The 24,180-nt window shown below is 38.5% G+C and overlaps 1 protein-coding gene across 13 annotated transcripts in view; it reads right to left on the bottom strand.

Annotated features, from left to right (window-relative positions):
- Positions 1–24,180, bottom strand: part of MYO5A (myosin VA) — a 196,014-nt gene that overhangs the window by 96,146 nt on the left and 75,688 nt on the right. For all 13 annotated transcript variants that reach the window (XM_045449710.1, XM_045449708.1, XM_045449707.1 and 10 more), the window contains exons 5-6: positions 11,198–11,354; positions 6,483–6,626 (exon numbers count right to left, since the gene is read on the bottom strand). In XM_045449710.1, coding sequence (XP_045305666.1) covers positions 6,483–6,626; positions 11,198–11,354 — 301 coding nt within the window. The remainder of the gene's footprint in view (positions 1–6,482; positions 6,627–11,197; positions 11,355–24,180) is intronic.

Raw genomic sequence — 24,180 nt, 5'->3', positions numbered from 1 at the left:
GTGGTTCCATACAAATTTTAGGATTGCTTGTTCTAGCTTCGAGAAGAATGCTGGTGCAATTTTGATTGGGATTGCATTAAATGTGTAGATAGCTTTGGATAGTATCGACATTTTAACAATATTTATTCTTCCAATCCATGAACACGGAATGTTTTTCCATTTCTTTATATCTTCTTTAATTTCCTTCATAAGGTTTCTATAGTTTTCAGAATACAGATCTTTTACATCTTTGGTTAGAGTTATTCCTAGGTATTTTATGCTTCTTGGTGCAATTGTGAATGGGATCAGTTTATTTGTCTTTCGGTTGCTTCATTATTAGTGTATAAGAATGCAACTGATTTCTGTACATTGATTTTGTATCCAGCGACTTTGCTGAATTCATGTGTTCTAGTAGACTTTTTGTGGAGTCTATTGGGTTTTCCATGTATAATATCATGTCATCTGCAAAAAATGAAAGCTTGACTTCATCTTTGCCAACTTTGATGCCTTTGATTTCCTCTTGTTGTCTGATTGCTGATGCTAGAACTTCCAACACTATGTTAAATAACAGCGGTGAGAGTGGACACCCCTATCATGTTCCTGATCTCAGGGGGAAGGCTCTCAGTTTTTCCCCATTGAGGATGATAGTAGCTGTGGGCTTTTCATAAATGGCTTTTATGATGTTTAAGTATGTTCCTTCTATCCCAACTTTCTCGAGGGTTTTTATTAAGAAAGGATGGTGATGGGGCGCCTGGGTGGCGCAGTCGGTTAAGCGTCCGACTTCAGCCAGGTCACCATCTCGCGGTCCGTGAGTTCGAGCCCCGCGTCAGGCTATGGGCTGATGGCTCAGAGCCTGGAGCCTGTTTCCGATTCTGTGTCTCCCTCTCTCTCTGCCCCTCCCCCGTTCATGCTCTGTCTCTCTCTGTCCCAAAAATAAATAAACCTTGAAAAAAAAAAATTTAAGAAAGGATGGTGAATTTTGTCAAATGCCTTTTCTGCATCGATTGACAGGATCATATGGTTCTTATCTTTTCTTTCATTAATGTGATATATCACGCTGATTGATTTGCGAATGTTGAACCAGCCCTGCAGCCCAGGAATGAATCCCAGTTGATCATGGTGAATAATTCTTTTTATATGCCGTTGAATTCGATTTGCTAGTATCTTATTGAGAATTTTTGCATCCATATGCATCAGGGATATTGGCCTGTAGTTCTCTTTTTTTTGCTGGGACTCTGGTTTAGGAATCAAAGTAATGCTGGCTTCATACAATGAGTCTGGAAGTTTTCCTTCCCTTTCTATTTTTTGGAACAGCTTGAGAAGGATAGGTATTATCTCTGCTTTAAATGTCTGGTAGAATTCCCCAGGGAAGCCATCTGGTCCTGGACTCTTATTTGTTGGGAGATTTTTGATAACTGATTCAATTTCTTCACTGGTTATGGGTCTGTTCAAGCTTTCTATTTCTTCCTGAGTTTTGGAAGTATGTGGGTGTTTAGGAATTTGTCCATTTCTTCCAGGTTGTCCAGTTTGTTGGCATATAATTTTTCCCTGATAATTGCTTGTATTTCTGAGGGATTGGTTGTAATAATTCCATTTTCATTCATGATCTTATCTATTTGGGTCATCTCCCTTTTCTTTTTGAGAAGCCTGGCTAGAGGTTTATCAACTTTGTTTATTTCTTCAAAAAACCAACTCTTGGTTTCATTGATCTGCTCTACAATTTTTTTAGATTCTATATTATTTCTGCTCTGATTTTTATTATTTCTCTTCTTCTGCTGGGTTTGGGGTATCTTTGTTGTTCTGCTTCTATTTCCTTCAGGTGTGCTGTTAGATTTTGTATTTGGGATTTTTCTGGTTTCTTGAGATAGGCCTGGATTGCAATGTATTTTCCTCTCAGGACTGCCTTCACTGCATCCCAAAGCATTTGGACTGTTGTATTTTCATTTTTATTTGTTTCCATATATTTTTAAATTTCTTCTCTAACTGCCTGGTTGACCCACTCATTCTTTAGCAGGGTGTTCTTTAACCTCCATGCTTTTGGAGGTTTTCCAGACTTTTTCCTGTGGTTGTTTACAAGCTTCACAGCATTGTGGTCTGAAAGTATGCATGGTATAATTTCAATTCTGGTAAACTTATGAAGGGCTGTTTTGTGACCCAGTATGTGATCTATCTTGGAGAATGTTCCATGTGCACTCGAAAAGAAAGTATATTCTGTTGCTTTGGGATGTGGAGTTCTAAATATATCTGTCAAGTCCATCTGATCCAATGTATCATTCAGGGCCCTTGTTTCCTTATTGATCCTGTGTCTAGACGATCTGTCCATTGTTGTAAGTGGAGAATTAAAGTCACCTGCAATTACCACATTCTTATCAATACGGTTGCTTACATTTGTGATTGTTTTATATATTTGGGGATGCGCGTATTCGGTACATAGACATTTATAATTGTTAGCTCTTCATGATGGATAGACCCTGTAATTATTATATAATGCCCTTCTTCATCTCTTGTTACAGCCTTTAATTTAAAGTCTAGTTTGTCTGATATAAGTATGGCTACTCCAGCTTTCTTTTGACTTCCAGTAGCATGATAGATAGTTCTCCATCTCCTCACTTTCAATCTGAAGGTGTCCTCAGGTCTAAAATAAGTCTCTTGTAGACAGCAAATAGATAGGTCTTGGTTTTTTATCCATTCTGATACCCTATGTCTTTTGGTTGGCGCATTTAGTCCATTTACATTCAGTGTTCTTATTGAAAGACGTGGGTTTAGAGTCATTGTGATGTCTGTAGGTTTCATGCTTGTAGTGATGTCTCTGATACTTTGTCTCACAGGGTCCCCCTTAGGATCTCTTGTAGGGCTGGTTTAGTGGTGATGAATTCCTTCAGTTTTAGTTTGTTTGGGAAGACCTTTATCTCTCCTTCCATTCTGAATGACAGACTTGCTGGATAAAGGATTCTCAGCTGCATATTTTTTCTGTTCATCACATTGAAGATTTCCTGCCATTCTTTTCTGGCCTGCCAAGTTTCAGTAGATAGGTCTGCTACTACTCTTATGTGTCTACCTTTGTAAGTTAAGGCTTTTTATTCCTAGCTGCTTTCAGAATTTTCTCTTAATCCTTGTATTTCGCCAGCTTCACTATGATATGTCATGCAGGAGAAAAATTCAAGTTACGTCTAAAGGGAGTTCTCTGTGCTTCTTGGATTTCAATGCCTTTTCCCTTCCCCAGATCAGTGAAGTTCTCAGCTATGATTTGTTCAAGTACACCTTCAGCCCCTTTCTCTCTCTCTTCCTCTTCTGGAATTCGTATTATTCAGATATTGTTCTGTTTGATTGCATCACTTAGTTCTCTAATTCTCCCGTCATACTCATGGATTTTTTTATCTCTCTTTTTCTCAGCTTTCTCTTTTTCCATAATTTTATCTTCTAATTCACCTATTTTTTCCTCTGCCTGTTCAATCCATGCTGTGGTCGCCTCCATTTTATTCTGCACCTCATTTATAGCAGTTTTTAGCTCCTCATGACTATTTCCTAGTCCCTTGATCTCTGTAGCAATAGATTCTCTACTGTCCTCTATACTTTTTTCAAGCCCAGCGATTAATTTTATGACTATTATTCTAAATTCTTGTTCTATTATATTGCTTAAATTGTTTTTGATCAATTCGTTAGCTGTCGCTACTTCCTGGAGTTTTTTTTGAGGAGAATTCTTTGTTTTGTCATTTTGGGTAGTCCCTGGGGTGGCTCCAAACTGCAGGGCACTTCCCCTGTACTGTCCACAGTAACTTGTGTTGGTGGGCGGGGCCTCAGTCAGACCCAATGTCTGCCCCGAGCCCACCGCTGGGGCCACAATCAGACTGGTGTGTACCTTATCTTCCCCTCTCCCAGGGGCAGGACTCATTGTGGAGTGGTGTGGCCCCTGTCTGGGCTACTTGCACACTGCCAGGCTTGTGGTGCTGCTTCGATGGGATCTGGCGTATTAGCTGGGGTGAATCCGCAAGGTGCACAGGGGCGGGAGGGGCAGGCTTAGCTCGCTTTGCTGTTGGTGGTCTCCTGTGGGAGGGGTCCCTCTTCCGTGGGACTCCTGTCTACGCTTGGCTCCAGAGAGTCTGTTCTCCTAGTCTTCTGGCAATTTTCTGGGTTATTTAGGCAGATGTGGGTGGAATCTAAGTGATCAGCAGGATGTGGTGAGCCCAGCGTCCTCCTACACCGCCATCTTCCCTAGGTCTCCCTTAAGTCTTTTCTCCTCTGCTTTTCTAACATTCACATTATACCACTTTACTTTTGCAAAAGGCCTACATTAGTACCTGTTTCGCTAACCAAAAGAAATCCAGAGGATTTTTTACAGAAAAGCTAAACAGTGTTTAGTGTTTGTTTTCAGTGAGCCATTACAGAGGCAGCACACACCCAGAGCAGCAAGGGTGGCCCCGCCCAGCTCCTTGGCAGGGAACTACGCTGAGCATCTCAGCATCACCCTGCCATACCTCTGAACTGTGTTTGTGAGCATCTGTGCTTCATCTTGACTTATTTTGTGCATCCATTAGCAAGATGTGTCCCAAGGCATCAGAAAAGCCTAAGAGAGGTTACTTTTGGGGTCTAGCAATGCTCAAAAACTTTTCCATGTAAATTAATGGTATTTTTTCTTTGCTTTATACCATTTCAGCTTACAAAAGTTGTCATATGAACAATCTGCTTTTGGATAGCGGGGGAAACCTGTACTCAGTATTTTCTCACAGTACCTTTCAAAGTCATAGTCTTCCTAACACTTTATTTTTTTAATGTGTATTTATTTTGAAAGACAGTGAGCACAGGGAAGGGCAGAGAGAGGGGGAGAGAGAGAATCCCAAGCAGGCTTCATGCTGTCAGTGTAGAGTTTGACGTGGGCTCAACTGTGAGATCATAACCTGAGTGCAAGTCAAGAGTAGGGGCTCTACCAACTGAGTCACCCAGGCGCCCCTTTCTGACACTTTATTTATTTATTTAAAAAAAAATTTTTTTTTTCCCTTAATGTTTATTTTTGAGAGAAAGAGAGACAGAGTGTGAGTAGGGGAGGGGAAGAGAGAGAGGGAGACACAGAATCCAAAGCAGGCTCCAGGCTCCAGGCCGTCAGCACAGAGCCCAATACGGGTTTCGAACTCACAAACCATGAGATCATGACCTGAGCTGAAGTAGGCTTAATCACCTGAGCCACCCAGGTGCTCCCACTACTTAACACTTTAAATGAAAAAGAATATTCCATCTTTGCCATATGTCAGAATAGATCACCTACTGTGGTTGTTTGTAAGAAATCCACAAATGTACTACACCATCCATATCATTTTAGTTTATACATTTTAACATCAGTATTTTACAAAATAGAAAATAAATCATGTACAATTCTAATATCATTTTTTAGTATTTCCTGACAGTCCTTTTTCTACATACATACTTAAAAAAAAATACAACTGTAGTAAAACTGAATCCTTATACTCTACCACCACCAAATCCTTGAATTCTGTAGTGTATTCAGTAGACTAAAGAATAGTGTGTCCTCAAGGTCAGGTTTGATGCCCAAAGGGGGCTTATGTCTGGTAAAGAAGATTTTTTAAATTAATTTATTTATTTTGAGAGAGAGAGAAAGGCAGAGAGAGAGAGAGAGAGAGAGAGAGAGAGAGAGAGAGAGAGGAAAAGAGAGAGAGAATTCCAAGCAGGCTCTGCACTGTTGGCATGGAGTCTGACGTGGGGCTAGAACTCACAAACTATGAGATCATGACCTGAGCCGAAACCAAGAACTAGACGCTCAACCGACTGAGCCACTCAGGCACCCCTGGTAAAGAAGATTTTTTAACTTTCATTATTCTATCTAAACAATATCATATTCTAAGAGAGGAGAAGGAAGGTAAGAGGACAAGGAACTGAGTTCAAACTGTAAGTCACTGAAAGCATATCCCAATGTCTTCCCTATCAACTGGGAAATATGAGAGTTAAGACTAAACTAAAAGCACCTTTTTTTAAATAAGCTTACCCTACCAGCATCTGTAGGAAAAGTCAAAACCATTAAACCTAGACCAGTGCTGAGTCCCAAAGATTATTAGTCTAATAGGTACTGTCCTGCCTCTGACAGGTACCATTTTACATACTGTGGTCCAAATGTGGTCTGTAGTAATATTGTCATAAGTTATCAAGACTTATAAGTTATAAGTTCAAGAGTTATCTGCAAATTAAATGCACACCAGCAGGGCACCTGGGTGGCTCAGTTGGTTAAGCGACCGACTTCGGCTCAGGTCATGATCTCACAGTTTGCAAGTTCAAGCCCCGCGTCAGGCTCTGTGCTGACAGCTCAGGGCCCGGAGCCTACTTCAGATTCTGTGTCTCCCCCCGTCTCTCTACCCCATCCCCTGCTCATGCTCTGTGTCTCTCCCTCAATAATAAATAAACGCTAAAAAAAATAGTTAAAAAAATGCACACCAGCAAGCGTGAGCTCTGAAATTGGCAATCTAATACAAGTACTTATGGGTATCTGCCCAGCTTACCTGGAATACCACTCTGGATTTCTCTAAAAGGTAAGTTCTCATATTGGCACCAATGATTCGATATCTCTTATCAAAACCAATTTCAATATACTTCCCAAAACGGCTGCTGTTATCATTCCTGGTTGTCTTAGCATTTCCAATGGACTAAGAAACAAAGGGAAAAATAATATTTTAGAAGTATAGTTCATGACATGACATTTACAGAGTTTGTTCAGGGAGAGAAAGGACAGAATAGAACACAACCCTTTATAACTGATTCTTTTAAGAACAGAACCAATTTTGCCCCTGCAGGCACCAGGGTATGCTTTGCCCACTGTGCAACCACACAGATACCCACTAATAGTTCATATGTGTCTTGTTATTCTCACACAAATTATTTTCAGAAACAGCAAACCTGAACACAGTGGCTAGGGGATTTTCACACCATTTGTGGTATCAGAACATGCTCATTGAAGTCAACAAGGAAAGAAACGGATGGGAATGGGGGCTGCCAAGGCAAGACCTCTTAGTTATACACTTGGGTTTGGATTTCGTGAAAAACTTGGGCTGTGTAATATAAATAAGCTGGTTAAGACAAATTAATATTTTCATGGAGATGCTATTCTGGTGTTCAGAGCCTCATTAGCTAGAAGTTTCTATCATTTTACCCTGTGACAACAAAGGCCTAGTTGGACTGTTTATTAGCAGAGTATTAATAATTACCCACTCAATTCAAAGCCATTTTCTGAAACCAGACATACTAAAATCTGCCCTTGGAATTTGATAGTTTTCTCTATCTTGCAAAACATCTGCTATAGAATTCATAGAATGTAACTTTCTGCTAATTCTTTATATAACTTTAAAAATTAAGGTAACATACGTACTACTTTTTTCAATGTTTATTTATTTATTTTGAGAATGGGGAAGAGGGGCAGAGGAAAAGACATGGAGCTCAGTCTCACAGCTATGAGGTAATGACCTGAGCCAAGATCATGACCTAAGCCAAAATCAAGAGTCAGATGCTTAACTGACTGAGACACCCAGATGCCCCTCATACGTACTACTTTCTGACTTAGGTAACATGCTTCCATAAAGTTTTGTTTCAAGGCAAAGCAAAAAACAAGTGTAGTAAGAAAAGCAAGTGTTCACATAATGCATATATTAAATGTTTAATAAACAATTTCACATACGATTAATACCATTTACTTGCACAAAGCCTAAGACTATCAGAATTAATATATTAAAGTCGTAGCAGAGAGAAAGGCGTGAAAATGCTCTGGTGTATTAAAAAAGCAATACAAATATAAGTGATGAAAACAGTAATAACATAGCCACAAAAAAACAACACATTAGATTCTCTGATCAGTCAAAGAAAGCACATTTTCACTCTGTGAAATACAAGGCAGATATTGTCCTATTTTGCTTTGGCAGTGAGAACACTGCTATATTTCAGATTAACATTTTAAATGGAAAGAGTGATGGAAAGCTATCTTCCAAGCAAAATAAGAGTGAACTAATATAGCCTAAGATAATTTAACAATACATTTACTTAGATATTCCCTTTCTTGATGGCATGAAAAGTACAACAAAAAAATCTCCATATATTCCAGTTATTTTTATTTTATTTAGAAAAGGAAATTAATGATAAATGCAGGATTTTCTTTCACCACTCTGTCACAGAGCAGAGGAATACGATGTAGTAATTATGGCAATGGCAGTAATAGCCACTGAGTGTTTACCAGGCACTGTCCCAAGCACCTTTCTGCCAGCAACTAAGGAAGCTGGGGAAGGGGGCGCCACAGCCACTCCTTCCTCCCTGACTCTATCCCACCTTCCAGATGCCATCTCTCTCCTATCTACTCAGAGTGGGAGTCAGAGCGGCCAAGCTGTCAAAACAGCACTACACTCTATGAGAATCTGCAGTGAGTAGGCCAGGGTTGAAACAGACTCCTCCCCTCTGTCTTTGAGTGAAATGTATTTAAACATAGAGCAAAGAATGGTAGAAGAAGCAAATGAAATAGAAGTCTGAAGATCTGGGTATTAGACCAGGCCCTATTACCAACTTGCCAATATTTAATCCTCTGAGGAATGCTAGTGACTCCAAGTGTAAACTGCCTAGGTGAGATGAGCTCCAGGATCCTTTTCAAAACTAAAACTATATGATGCTAAGCCTCGAACCTGGTAAGGAAAGGTTCTATATACAAACAATACCTTTTGTTCATTCCCTCTAATTGCTCCCTCTGCCTTTTAAGTACTATATTTACAATAGACCCCCTTAATGCTATTTTCATTTCAGTTAGCAAGAAACTTCTAAGGAAAAGTTTTGTGGTCTTGATTGTACTACTGATTTCAGTGAAGTGTTGAGTGAGTTCCTCCTCTTTACTAAAAGCACATAAAAGTCTTCAACTATGGTTATTAAAGATGTAAAAGAACTATTAAGATCCAGTATGCCCCAAGAATATTTCCCTGTCCTCATCTTAGGATGAAAATTTCCTAGAGAAAAGGAGGAAAAGAAAACATGAAAAAATGAGCAAAAAAGATTCATTTCTCTGTGCCTCATTTGTATTTTGCCAAAGGAGCCTATGCTGAGGATGAGCTTGCTTTCTAGAGGATAATGTGGAAATCCCCTTAGCCACTGGGCTGTGATGTTAATGTAGGACGCTCATTATCCCAGGAGTTTCAGATCACTGGAGACCCAGACATGCCATCCTTGACATCACAGTAAAGGACTCTGATATAGAGATGCAGTGTTGAGAAGCAGGTTTAAAGTTACAAACTTTCTAGGTCACATACTCAATATTTCATCTGTCTTCCTCCTATGACTGCAAACCCTTTGGTACCATTCTTAAGCCCCAGATTCCACTTTAATCTTTGAAATTGGTATGCCCTCATTTGTAGTTATTGAAAATTAGTTCTCTCTGTGCCAAACTTTCTTAATCCAAATTCCTTTAGAAAAACTACACAATGTAGAAGGGAATAGCTAAGCATAATTTTTTTTGTTCAGTCTAGCAAACAAAGTAAATTCTTTCTAAGTACATATTAAAAAGTAGTATTTGTGGCCATTCTACTATCTCTCCTGCTAACACAAGTGAACTATGTATTGTGGAAAAACAGATGTACTATTTTTTGAATGAGAATATAGCAAGGTCATAAAATATGTCAATCAACTTGACATATTCTAGAAGGTTCATTCTGGACTTACATTATTATATGGTCCAGGCCTAGAAAAGGTGGGGTTCCTGGATGCCGTCACAACTTAGACTGGGATATTCTAACATTAGGGACTAAGAATGAGCTAAATTATTGCCAAATACAGAGAAATTGTTGTTGTGACCAAAAATAGTCAAACTGATGGTAGGAAGCAAAGCAAAGGCCTGTTGTTTTCTGCCCCAAACCCAAAACATGGCTCTACAGATTATATTTCCCCAATATTAACTGTGGAATCCAGCACTACAGTTGGCATCTGTAGCTTAAATTCTTTCGAAATCTTAATATTTGCTTAAATTCTCTACTACTCTTTTTGGCATAAACCTCTGTTTCCCCCAGTCTGTGCCACTTCAGAAAGCTTCTCCGGTTCTCTTTCCACAGTGCACTTAGCCCAGGCAGCCCCATAACTTCCCCAGCATATCCTGTCCTCTCAATCCCAAGAAGAGAAGTTCCGCTGCTCTGGAGGACAGCCCTGTGGGAAGGGGTCACAGCACTCTGTTCTGAAGTGTCACACATGGCACTGCAAACCAGGCACAATTACCTCTGGACTGATTATTGCAAAAACCACTTGTACCACAGGTGCACCAGGCCAGTTCTAAACTCCGTCTGTGTTTGGGTGACAAATAAGGCTTGACAAAGGAAAAAAACAGGAATAAACAATGCTGACTTGAATTCTCAATGAGAAAGGTTTGTTCCTCCCTGTCTAAAATAGTTTCTCTCCATTATTAATGAGAAATACTTTTCTCCATTTAATGGGACTACTTGCAAAAATGTTTGACTTTCTTAAAATCGTATTAATAGATAATTCTCTAACTACAAATCCTAGAATATTCAAATTCTCACACAAACAGGTCCACTTTCTTTGGAATGAGCATTTCCACTCCGTATACATATTTCACCTTTGAAAGGACATCCTTTTGTAGTTGTCCTTTCTCAGGAATTTATTAAATTGTACTGAATTTCTTTTTCTAGCCTACAGCTTTGTGATATGCTCGACGAAAACAAGAAGAAAAATGTTCATAAGATCATGACTTAAGCTTATAGTTAAAATCTGGGGGAAAAATATAGAAAAGGCTAACAGGTTGTACTAAGTATAGAAAATGAAATGTGGGCAAAGGGATGATAAAATTCTTCATGCTTGAGCATGGAGAATCCTTTGAACTCAGAATTAGAGGGAAATGAGGAACACACTTCTACTACAAGGAATAGATAGGAGTCAAATAACAAGGAGAATAGAAATTTAGAAAATGAAATACCACTACCAGCTATTTAGAGGCAACAATTCAAAGGTAGGTTAAAAGTGCACGATTACGTAATAAAGTAAATGCCTCCATAGCTGGGCTTTACTCAAATGTCTACCTTACTGACTTTTTACTTTTCTGAGGTCTCTTCTTACTAATATGTGGAAAAGTATTTTCCTACTTTTAGTGGCCAGGACATCCTCAACTTTCTTACATGTGCTGTTTCAATTTTTTGGGCATGTTTCTTAAGAAAATATAGTAACAAGGTCAAGGCTGCTGCTGTCTTACCTCCATAATGGGGTTGGAGGCCAAGACCTTTTCCTCAACATTGGCTTCACTGGCAGAACCACTTACAGTTGCAAAGTATCGCATGGCATACTTAGCTGAAACTGTTTTTCCTGCCCCAGACTCTCCACTTACGATGATGGACTGATTTCGTTCATCTCTGTAAAACAAAGAAGAGTAACTGTCAGTGCTGCCCACTCCTGAATGTTATTAACATTATTTCCTCTGTGTTCTCATCAAAGAGCCATGGTGAATCTCTCCTGGTTCATATGTCCAGCAATGTGGGAAGGAAGATGAGAATGATATTTCCTAATAAAAGTAACTACTTACAGGGGCATCTGGGTGGCTCAGTCAGTTAAGCATTTGACTCTTGATTTTGGCTCAGGTCACTATCTCACAGGTTTGTGAGTTTGAGCCCCACAATGGGCTCTGCGGCAACAGTGCAGAGCCTGCTTGAGATTCTCTCTCTCTCTCTCTCTCTCTCTCTCTCTCTCTCTCTGACCTTCCCCTACACACATGTGCATTCTATCTCTAAATAAATAAATAAATAAATAAATAAATAAATAAATAAACTTAAAAAAAATAACTACTCATAAACTAGTAATGAACAGAGAGGGGGAAGAAGATATAAAGCATCGAATCAGAGAACATCACATCTGAGGTGAACCTGTAATAGAGGGTCTCTGAATTTTTTGTGTGTACATGTCTCAAACACATTATTTAATTTCTGGATAATAATTCTAGTATACTACAGTACTGTTGTCAATCACCTCAGAAGAGAAAGGAGCCACAGCAAAGGAATTTAAAAGAAAATCCTATTAAAATTATAAATTGTCTGGTATTTAACAGTCCTTAAAGTAATGTCTCCCACGAACTCCAGCTTCTGCTGAAAGTGTCCTCATTAATAGAGAAGAAATGCTTCATTTATCTGTTGGTGATTTGTTCAAATATGTCAGAACTCAAAAACTACTATTACCTCTTTAATTCACCCACACAATGACTCAAAAACTCTGCTCATAAGACTATCATTTCTTTGAGGATAAAGACCTAGATCATCTTTATCTTTAATATCCAGCACCTAATCCAGAGCCCGACACATCACAGAAACTCAATAAATGTGTATTGATTATAAGTAAATAAAACTTCAATGAGCAACCTAGCCTAAGAATAAATCTCTCTGTTTAGACTACGATTTCTACTAGGACAGAAGTAGGAAACTTGTACTTCCTAAGATGGAACCTGCAATCAGCTTTTTATCAAAATAACAGAACAAGTACATAAAGGTGGTATCATTTGTGCCCTTAATTTGCAAAGGGACAGGATCAGGATGATAGCAAAGATTTTTAGTGGGACTATCCTACAAGGCCACAAGATGGGGAGGTTATTCTACTATAGAAGATGATCTTTTTATCTTTAAAAGGAGACTTATTTATCCAACAAATACACCCACTACACCTATCAAACACCTACTACATGCCAAACATTGTGCTAAATACTAGGGATACAAATTAAATAAGCTGGGATCCGTGTCCTCAGTGGTGAATGGTCTAACAGGAATGAGAGACCTAGTAATTCAAGATTATAATACTTGTGATGGGGCACTGAAAGGAGGAAGAGGTGATCAGGAAAGGCTCCCTAGAGAAGATACCAGAACAAGGTCTAGAATGATAACTAGGAAAAAGCAAGGGATGAGGAAGTTAGAAAGGAAACATACCAGGGAAAAGAGACAACAAAATAAAAGCTCAGAAGCATGAGAAGTTATAATTATAATTATAATGAGAAGTTATAATTCAATTTGGCTGGAACATGGACTTATGACAGATAAGGTTGCAGAAATGACCAAGAACATGATCACAAAGTTCTTACATGAGAGGTTAAGGAATCTGAAGTTTACCTAAAAATGATGGAGTGCCATTATAGGGTTTTACACAGAAAATAACACAATCTAATTAGTAAAAATCACTCTGGCAGCAATATGGACTATGGGCAGCAGGGTGTCCAGATGTAAAATTATGAAAGTGTGAGTAAAGGTTGTGGTGGTCCTGACTGAGAGAGGTAGATGGGTTTCAGAGACACCAAAGTGATAGAATCCACAGTACTTGGCAATAAATTTTCAAAGTAGAAATTTAGGACTTTTCTGAGGAAAAGTTTCTTTTTCTTTTGAGAAATGAGGCTAACTGTCTTATTTTATAGACCTTGAAAAATACAGTAGGAGTACGCAGTTCAGGCCTGAGTATGCACACTTACATCACATTACCAGGACAGATAGCAGCCTATTCCTAACACCCAGACTCCCATACTATGGGGAAAATCAGGAGGATCAAGGTGACACACTAAGGAATGTTTAATTTGTATAGTACAAGCTTGCATGTAATCCCCATTTTTATGACACATCATGGAATCTCATACTCATCATCTCATCATCTTTCTTTTTATTTGAATTTACAGATGGAACTGAATACTCCCATTGCCTCTGTTGATTCATGGCTGATTTCAAAATAAATCATCTAATAAAACAGTTCTCATTTTGGTGCCAGTGCACTTTCTTTTAGTCATTTAAAATGTCCCCAGAATTCACCTTTTTTCGATACATTAATCAAGGCATAGTATCAATAGTTTTTGGATTCCCTTCTACAGTATGAGTGGAAAAATTATCTCTTTGTAATTTCTGCATGATCAGTTCTGTCACTGTGCCTGTGTGACAGCACTCCTTCCAAGAGCAAACAAGGTGAGGAGGCTTCCACAAGTCTGACGAATTTATTAATGGGAACTGCTATTCTAAACTGTACTGCATTTAAAAGGCTACTTCAAGTCTTAATATCAAAATGTTATATCAAAAATCTAAAAGTTCATGTGAAATAGCCCTTTCCTATAATCTGGGGAAGAAGAAAAATATTAAAGATGATAAGATCAAAAACTATTCAAATGAACAGAGATTTGGACAAATACATACATATATGCACTGATATAAAGCACATGCCATATACATTTTCTTTTCCAGGATATAGGATCCTGGATCCATATGATCAATAGTTTTTAAAAATTTTTAAGGGGTTTTATTATTTCTTTTATATTTCCCTGACTTTTTGGCAGGCTTCCCTTTTTTACCAAGGTTAGTAGAGCATTCCAATATATAAATAAGCACCACTCTTTCATTATATAAGCTCCTTTGCATCCAGGTTCTAATTTTAGATCTGTCATTTACCAGGTACATAGCTTAGAACAATTGCATGACCTCTATGGGTCACAGTTTTCTCATCTTTAAGATTAAATAGTACCCAAAGTCCTTCTCAAATTCTAAAGTACTATAATCTAAAAGTCTAACTCTGGAGTGGATTTTTCAAATCTTGGGTGGTCTAGAGCCTGCACTCTAGCCAAGGTAAACTCTTAGGACCCAGAATAGTTGGGAAAGGACAGACCTATAGACACTCAGATGATCTTGAGTGGCCATATTTGAAATGAGCAACATTTCTTCTCTGGAGGATCCCTGGATTTAAGATGGCCAAAATCAAAAAAGGACTACAAAGAGGAAAAATGTAAAATAATCAATTCACCTGCTTTTATTATTTATAAATGTTTATTTATTTATTTTGAGAGAGAAAGAGTGCAAGTGCAGGAGAGGCAGAAAGGGAGAGAGAGAATCCCAAGCAGTTTCCAGGCTGCCAGTGCAGAGCCCAACGTGGGGCTCAATCTCACAAAACCACGAGATCATGACCTGAGCCGAAATCAAGAGTTAGACATTCAACCAACTGACCTACCCAGGCAATGCAATTAACTGCTTTTAAATTAAACACAGAAAGTAGAACTTTGTAGGTACAATAAAGTTTTTAAAATGTTTTTCAGTTCTATGTGGCCATACGAAGAAATGCCCAAAAGATAGAACAAGAGTGAGACAGGTAGAAGTGGGGAGCCAAGCAGAGACACAGATGAGAGAAGGTTAACACATCATAAAGACACACAAAAGGAAAAACAGGAAAAGTATGACAGAGATGAGGAGAAAACAGACAAAACCATCAGGGACAAATATTTTATGGTTCACGCTTGCTTAGACCATGCACAAAAATAAATGCAAAATGGATTAAAGACCTAAAACCTTAATTCCTAGAAGAAAACATAGGCAGTAAGGTCTTTGACAGCAGCTGTAGAAAACATTTTTCTAGATACGTCTGTCTCCTTTGGTAAGGGAAACAAAAGCAAAATGAAACTATTTTTTTAATGTGTATTTATTTATTTTGAGAAAAAGAGAGAGTGCGTGTGCAAGTGGGACAGGGGCAGAGAGAAAAACCCAAGCAGGCTCTGCACTAACAGCGTATAGCCCAATGTGGGGCTCATGAACTGTGAGATCATGATCTGAGCTGAAATCAAGAGTCAGAGGCTTAACCGACTGTGCCATCAAGGTGCCCTAAACTATTTTTATTTATCAAAATAAAAAGCTTTTGCACAATAAAACAAAAAAGGCAACCTACTGAATAAGAGAAGAGATTTGCAAATGACATATCCAATAAGGGGGTTAACATCCAAACTATTTAAAGAACTTATACAACTCAATACCAAAAACCCCCAAATAATCCAATTTAAAAATAGGCAGAAGCCATGAATAGACATTTTTCTAAAAAAGACATAGAGATGGCCAACAGACACATGAAAAGATGCTCATCATCAGTCATCATCAGGGAAATGCAAATCAAAACTACAATGAGATATCACTTCACACCTGTCAGATGGCTAAAAGCAAAAAGAGAAGAAACAACAAATGTTGGCAAAGATGTGGAGAAAAAGGAACCCTCATGCACTGTTGGTGGGAATGCAAGCTGGTGAAGTCACTGTGAAAGACAGTATGAGGTTCCTCAAAAATTTTAAAATAGAATCACCCTATCTATGATCCAGTAATTTCACTACTAGATATTTAGCCAAAAAAAAAAAAAACCTACGAAAACACTAATTTGAAAATATAGATAGATAGAGATAGAAATACTCCTATGTTTACTACAGCATTATATACAATAGCCAATATATGGAAGCAACCCAAGTATCCATCCATAGATAAATGGATAAAGATGTGGTATATTTACACAATGGAATGTTATTCAGCCATAAAAAAGACGGAGGTCTTACCATGTGCAACAATATGGATGGACCTAGAAGATATCATGCTAAGTGAAATAAGTCAGTCAGAGAAAGACAAATACCATAATGTCATTCACATGTGGAATTTAAGAAACAAAATAAATGAACAAAGGAAAAAAGCCAAAAGAAAACAGATTTATAAATACAGAGAACAAAGTGGTGGTTGCCAAAAGGGAGGTGGGTGGGAGGATGAGTGAAATAGGTGAAGGGGATTAAGAGTCCACTTATCGTGATGAAAAGTGAATAATGTATAGAATTACTGAATCATTATATTGTAAATGTGAAACTAGTATAACACTGTGTTAATTATACCTGAATAAAATAAATAAAAAATTAAAAAAAATTTATGGTTCAAGGTGAATATCATAGGCTACCCTTTTCTATTCATTTGAGCTGTGAGCTTTAAATGGTTATATATGTGTAAATAATAATTTATAGTTCTTTGAAATTTTGACTATCTGATCAGTCAGTATTTATAATGCTTCAAGTACTCGTGTCCTTATATTACAAGAACCTTCTTTCTACTTGTAGGATATAGATATCCCTTCAAAAGCCAGACAAAACCAAGTTAAAGAACAAAGATTATCCACTCCTCATCAAGGACAAATCAATCTGGACCATCTTAAGGCTGCATGAACCAAAGATTTATGATTTCCGGCTTGGCCAGTTCTCTCAAGGGCCTCTACAGTACTACAGTAATACCAAATACCTGGGTACTGGGTGTCTTGGAGGTAAGCTCTTCTGACCTGTTTTATCAATGGTGGTTGCAGGGGCTCTAATGTGAACTAAAAGCCCCCACCTAAAAATACTGTTTCATTCATTTATTCAAAAAACATGTAATAAACAGCCACAATGTGCCAATCATTTTATGAAGATAAAAGACTCTGGGGCCATTGTTCATTGAGAGAGAATTGTACTTATTGAAAGTATAGTTAAAATATAGGGAAGTAATTGCTAGAAAAGAGGTCTATCCAGGAGAATATGAAACAAGGGAGGAAGGATATGAAATTGGTGGGAGATGTAAGAAGATGATGTCAGGAAATACTTTCTTGAAAAGGTGATGCCTTAATTGACTTTTACATGATTAGGAAAAACTAGGTTGTATAGGAAGAAGGCAATGGGAATTAAATTATATAGAGACACCTGAAATCTCAGGGGAAAAATTATTCAAGAATAGAATAGCCACTCTGGGTTAATGAAAGAGAAGAGTTACATCGTAGTCCATTTTCCTTCTTTGGTTTTCAGTATCTATATCTATCTAGTCTTTATACCTGTATCTATTTGGTCACCCCAACCTTTTCTTGTATCTATTAAGTTTTAATTTTATATCAGGTGTATTCTTTTATAGATTTTCCTTCTGAACTTTACCCTTTAAAAAATGTAATCTCTCTAGTTCATCATGGTCATATTGAATACTATTCATATCTTCTAAGACCATCAACCTCTTCTCTGCAAATTTAATGAGCATACTTCTCATTCACATCCTGGTCATTCATGACTCAACTAAGTAATGCCAACCTCAGACCTGACTCATGCGGAACACAACTTAATATATCCACCCATGTTGATGCTGACTCTCTGATAGCCATCCACTGGGTGTTGCCATTTACCTTAGGTAAGTGTACAAGCACCTGCATCTAATTTTTAGCTTATAAGTGAACATGTTTGCATTAAACAAAATCTGGAGGTTTACTTTTTTGCAGGCAATCAATCTAATTGTTTCTTATTTAATCACTTGTTAAAAAGAGAAAATATTATGTTCACGTGACATAAGGCTTTCTTCCAAAGCCATGTTTTTTACTGTGATGACTTAAAGATGTGGCTTCAGCCAGCATTATATTGATTCTAAAACCAGACAAAGACCCCAGTAAAAAGGAGAACTACAGACCAATTTCCCTGATGAACATGGATGTAAAAATTTTCAACAAGATACTAGCAAACCAAATCCAACAATACATTAAAAGAATTATTCACCACAATCAAGTGGGGTTTATTCCTGGGATGCAGGCTTGGTTCAATATCCGCAAATCAATCAATGTGACAGATCACATTAATAAAAGAAAGGATAAGAACCACAAGATCCTCTCAATAGATGCAGAGAAAGCATTTGACAAAATACAGCACCCTTTCTTGATAAAAACCTCCAAGTAAGCAGGGATAGAGGGAACATACCTCAAGATCATAAAGGACATATACAAAAGACTCACAGCTAATATCATCCTCAATGGGGAAAAACTGAGAGCTTTCCCCCTAAGCTCAAAAACACAACAGGGAAGGGGTGCCTGGGTGGCGCAGTCAGTTAAGCATCCAACTTTGGTTCAGGTCATGATCTCATGGCTCATGAGTTCGAGCCCCACACTGGGCTCTGTGTTGACAGCTCAGAGCCTGGAGCCTGGTTTGAATCCTGTGCCTCCCTCTCTTTCTGCCCCTCCTCTGCTGGTGCATGCTCGCTCTCTCTCTCTCTCTCTCTCTCTCTCAAAGATAAATAAGCAATAAAAAATTAAAAAATTAAAAATTAAACAAACAAACAAAAAGAATGCAACCAAAATGTCCTTTCTCACCACTGGTGTTCAACATAGTGTTGGAAGTCCTAGCCTCAGCAATCAGACAACACAAAGAAATAAAAGACATCCAAAATGACAAGGAAGAAGTCAAATTTTCACTCTTCGCAGATGATATGATACTCTATGTGGAAAACCCAAGACTCCACCAAAAAACTCCTAGAACTGGGGGCGCCTGGGTGGCGCAGTCGGTTAGGCGTCCGACTTCAGCCAGGTCACGATCTCGCGGTCCCTGAGTTCGAGCCCCGCATCAGGCTCTGGGCTGATGGCTCAGAGCCTGGAGCCTGTTTCCGATTCTGTGTCTCCCTCTCTCTCTGCCCCTCCCCCGTTCATGCTCTGTCTCTCTCTGTCCCAAAAATGAATAAATGTTGAAAAAAAAATTAAAAAAAAAACAAAAAAAACTCCTAGAACTGATAATATGAATTCAGCAAAATCACAGGATATAAAATCAACATACAGCTATCAGTTGCATTTCTATACACCAATAATGAAGCACTAGAAAGAGAAATCAAGGAATCAATCCCATTTACAACTGCACCAAAACCCATAAAATACCTAGGAATAAAACTAATCAAAGAGGTCAAAGATCTGTATGCTAAAAACTATAGAAAGCTTATCAAAGAAACTGAAGAAGACAGAAAGAAATGAAAAAAACATTCCATGTTCATTGATTAGGAGAATAAGTATTGTTAAAATGTTGATACTATTCAAAGCAATCTACACATTCAATGTAATCTCTGTCAAAATAACACCAGCATTCTTCACAGAGCTAGAACAAACAATTCTAAAATTTGTATGGACCAGAAAAGACCCTAAGTAGCCAAAATAATGTTGAAAAAGAAAACCAAAGCTGGAGGCATCACAATTCTGGACTTCAAGCTGTATTACAAAGTTGTCATCATCAAGACAGTATAGTAGTGGCACAAAAACAGATCAATGGAACTGAACAGATAACCCAGAAATGGACCCACAAATGTATGGCCAGCTAATCTTCGACAAAGCAGGAAAGAATATCCAATGGAAAAAAGACAGTCTCTTTAGCAAATGGTGCTGGGAAAACTGGACAGTGACATGCAGAAGAATGAACCAGGACCCCTTTCTTACATCATACACAAAAATAAACTCAAAATGGATGAAAGACCTAAGTGTAAGACAGGAAACCATCAAAATCCTATAGAAGAAAATAGGCAGCAACCAGTTTGACCTTGGCCACAGCAACTTCTTACTAGACAAGTGCCCCAAGGCAAAGGAAACAAAAGCAAAAATAAATTGTTGGGCACCTTGGGTGGCTTGGTTGAGCATCTGACTCTTGGTTTTGGCTCAGGTCATGATCTCACGGTTTGTGAGTTTCAGCCCTGAATCAGGCTCCATGCTGGTAGCACGGGGCCTGCTTGGGATTCTCTCTCTCTCTCTCTCTCTCTCTCTGCCCTTCCCCTGCTTGCACAATCAATCAATCTATCAATAGAATGTGCCGGCACACTGGTGAAAGCTGTGCTTTAGAGAGTCAGAGAGACAATTAAGGTCATTCAATTCCTGAGAAACCGGTCACACTGCTATCAGATCCTCTCATGTCAAATTGAATTCTCTGTTCCATCACTACAGAGCCTTAATATAAAGGTGCCTTAAAAGAAATAGCCAGTTACATATATTTATAACTTTTATAGACTCATACTTACTGTATTTTAATGCTTCTACAACTTTACGGGGCAGCTAGTACCCACTAAGTGCCAAATTTTTCAAGAATCCTGAAGAACAGTCATATACAAGGAGCTGAGGTAGTCTCAAAGTAAAACTTGAATGGGATCATGAAGAATACATAAAAATCGGGCAGAAACAGGAGCATGGAGAAGGAAATTCTAAGCTGAATAAAACATGTAAAATTTATGTATGCAATGTTAATTTGAGGGAGTAAATGTATTAGAATAGGGGAGCGTAATTGAAAATAAGAAAATGACAAAGAAGAAAGGTTTTGGAGTCTCAAAGCTAGAACCAAATACCAGCTCCTAGATTCTATTTATTAGGCTGACAGCCTGAACAAGTTATTTTCCTCAGTTTCCTCACCTGTAAGGCAGGGGTGATGATGTCTGCTCCCATGCTTGCACAGCAGACATCTAAACCTGGTAGCTCTTAATACAAGTTAATCTACCTTTATATATCATACCTAAAGTTCCTTATCAGGTAGCATATATTACTTCAAGTCTATTTGCATAAATAGGGTACTTGGTACCACAGGGCAGCAGAGTCACAGTTGGTAACAGGAGAGATTTTATAATCTATAATAGCAGGCCAATGAAACTCAGGACAGAGAAGCCTTCAGAAAAACTGCCTAGGGGCCCCTGGGTGGCTCAATCAGTTAAGTGTCCAACTTCAGCTCAGGTCATGATCTCACAGTTCGTGGGTTTGAGCCCCATGTCGGGCTCTGTACTGACAGCTCACAGTCTGGAGCCTACTTCAGATTCTGTGTCTCCCTCTCTCTCTGCCCCTTCCCAATCTTACTCTGTCTCTCTCCATCTCTCAAAAATAAATAAACGTTGAAAAAAAATATTAAAAAGAAAAAGTTCCTAGCCAAATGAAAGAAGGAGCCACCCTAAGAAAAGGCCTAGCAATAAATAATCAAGAGTAATAGGGGTGCCTGGGTTGGTTGAGCTCAGTTGGTTGAGAGTCTGACTCCTGATTTCAGTTCAGGTCATGATCCCAGGGTCATGGGATCCAGTCCCATGACAGGCGATGAGCTGAACGTAAAGCCTGCTTAAGATTTTCTCTTTCTCCCTCTACCATTCTCCCCTGCTTGCACACACTTTCTCTAAAAAATAAAAATAAAAAAAATAATTAAAAAAAACAATTAACAAAAAAAGGGGGGCGGTGCCTGGGTGGCTCAGTTGGTTAAGCATCTGACTCTTGATTTCGGCTCAGGTTGCATTTCATGGTCATGAGATCAAGCCCCAAGTTGGGGTCCACAATGGGCATGGAGCCTGCTTGGGATTCCCTCCCCCCAACCCCTCTCTTTTCCCCTTCCTTGCTTGTACACACATGCACACACATGCTCGCTCTCTCTCTCTCTCTCTCTCTCTCAAAAACTAAAAATACATTTAAAAAAAAATTTTTTTAAAGAATATAACCAGATGAGAGGCTAAAGTAAATGAAAAGAGAATATAGACCTAAGACTTCATAATGATGAGGACTGATGATAGTAACAGCCTATACTTAAATACTTATTAAAATTTTTAACTGAAGTATAGTTGACCTAGAATGTTACGTTAGTTTCAGGTGTACAACACAGTGATTCATTAAGTCTCTATGTTATGCTATTCAAAGTGCTTTTATGTTTATCATCTAATATACTTTTTACCTTTGAAGTAAGCACAACAGGTATTTTTTTTTCCTTATTGGGGAAAATAACACAGAGAGGTTAGATGGCTTATCCAAGTTTAGAACAGAGCTCTATGAATGTCACATACCACACCTCCTGGTTTCCAAGAATAAAGTCTATACCATGCTCCTTCTGCTTTACTACACAACTCCTTACCATAGTCTGCTCTCTACTAGGAAGAGCAAAATGCTTATGTATTAGTCTCCATGAAACAAAAAGGTAACAAACGCATACCACAGAATACTATATAAGTGTCAAGGTAAACCATCCAGTGAAATTGCTCCATTTTATAGGTAATAAAACTGAGACTAAGGCAGATGAGGAGATTGAACCTTACATGGTTGTTTATTGATGCATGTGTGATTAGTACAGAGCTCTTTTTCATTATACCAAGGTTATGCATATAAACTAATTTATGTCAAGAAAACCCAGGGTTGCCTGGGTGGCTCAGTCAGTTAAATTTCTGACCTCAGTCCAGGACTTTATGAACTCGGTTTGTGAGCCTGAGCCCCGAATTTGGCTTTGTGCTCACAACTGCAAAACCTGCTTTGGATCCTCTGTTTCTTGCTCTTTCTGCCTCTGACCAGGACCCCCCCCCCACCCCACCCCTGCCTTGCATGCACACTCTTTCTCTCTCAAAATATTTTTTAAAAAAAGAAAACCTATAAATGAAACTTAGTCAAAAAAGTTTATTTACCTTTTACAATGGAAAGAAAATAAACCAAATTGATCAATATTGCCTGGCTTTAAGGAAATAAAAGAAAAAAAATTATGTGTTAAGGAAAATTTACTGTCATTTAGTTACCAAAGAGCAATCAGTGCCAGCATGAGAAAAGACTGGCAAGAATGGGAAACAAGAACATGAGAAGAAAAACAGACACAGCAGCCCACTGACACTTGCACATCTCCTCTGTAAGTCAAAGGGACTATTAAAAGTAAGAGGCTACACTATGAAGGTATTCTATGAGGGCACTGTTCTCTATAAAAGCTTAGAAAGGAGTCCTGAGGGAGGGGCGCCTGGGTGGCGCAGTCGGTTAAGCGTCCGACTTCAGCCAGGTCACGATCTCGCGGTCCGTGAGTTCGAGCCCCGCGTCGGGCTCTGGGCTGATGGCTCAGAGCCTGGAGCCTGTTTCCGATTCTGTGTCTCCCTCTCTCTCTGCCCCTCCCCCGTTCATGCTCTGTCTCTCTCTGTCCCAAAAATAAATAAACGTTGAAAAAAAAAAATTAAAAAAAAAAAAAAAAAAGAAAGGAGTCCTGAGGCAAGGATCCTGGTTATTGCTATTGTCATTGGACATATGCCTACTGGGGAAGAATCATTTGTATCAGTTTTGTTTTGAGAATAGATACCTAAAATGAAACTCCAACCCTTCCTCCTCCCTCCCTTCCACCCCACATACAAAACCTGCTCTTCCTTCAATCTCTTCCATCTCAGTAAATGGCAACTTCCACTTTCTGGTGCTCAGACCAAATACCTTGCCTCCACCCCTGACTCCTCTTTTTCTTTCATACCCTCACATAAGCAAGCCTTTGTCCATTCTATCTTAAAAATATATCCAGAATCCATCCATCCACTCTTACCATCTTCATTAATATACTCTTCAACTGGATTATTATTTCTTAATTGGATCAATATAAAAACCTCCTAACTAGTCTCTTGGATTCTACCCTTGTCCTACTACCAACTGTTTTTTTAATTTTTGCTTTTGTTTTCTAACTAGTCTTGATATGATTACAAACTGGTTTTCCCACTGATTTCAAACTCACAGAAAGTTACAAAACTAGTAAAATGAACTCCCATATATGCTTTACTCAGATTCACCAATTGTTTAGGTTTTGCCTGTTTGCTTTATTAACCTCTCTATTTCTCTTATATTTTCTGAAATATTCAAGAGTAGGTTACAGACATGATGGCTCCTACATAATTTAGA

This window comes from Leopardus geoffroyi, chromosome B3 (genome assembly GCF_018350155.1).
Source record: "Leopardus geoffroyi isolate Oge1 chromosome B3, O.geoffroyi_Oge1_pat1.0, whole genome shotgun sequence".
NCBI classification, from domain to species: Eukaryota; Metazoa; Chordata; class Mammalia; order Carnivora; family Felidae; genus Leopardus; species Leopardus geoffroyi.
This window is presented reverse-complemented; position numbering and strand designations above follow the sequence as displayed.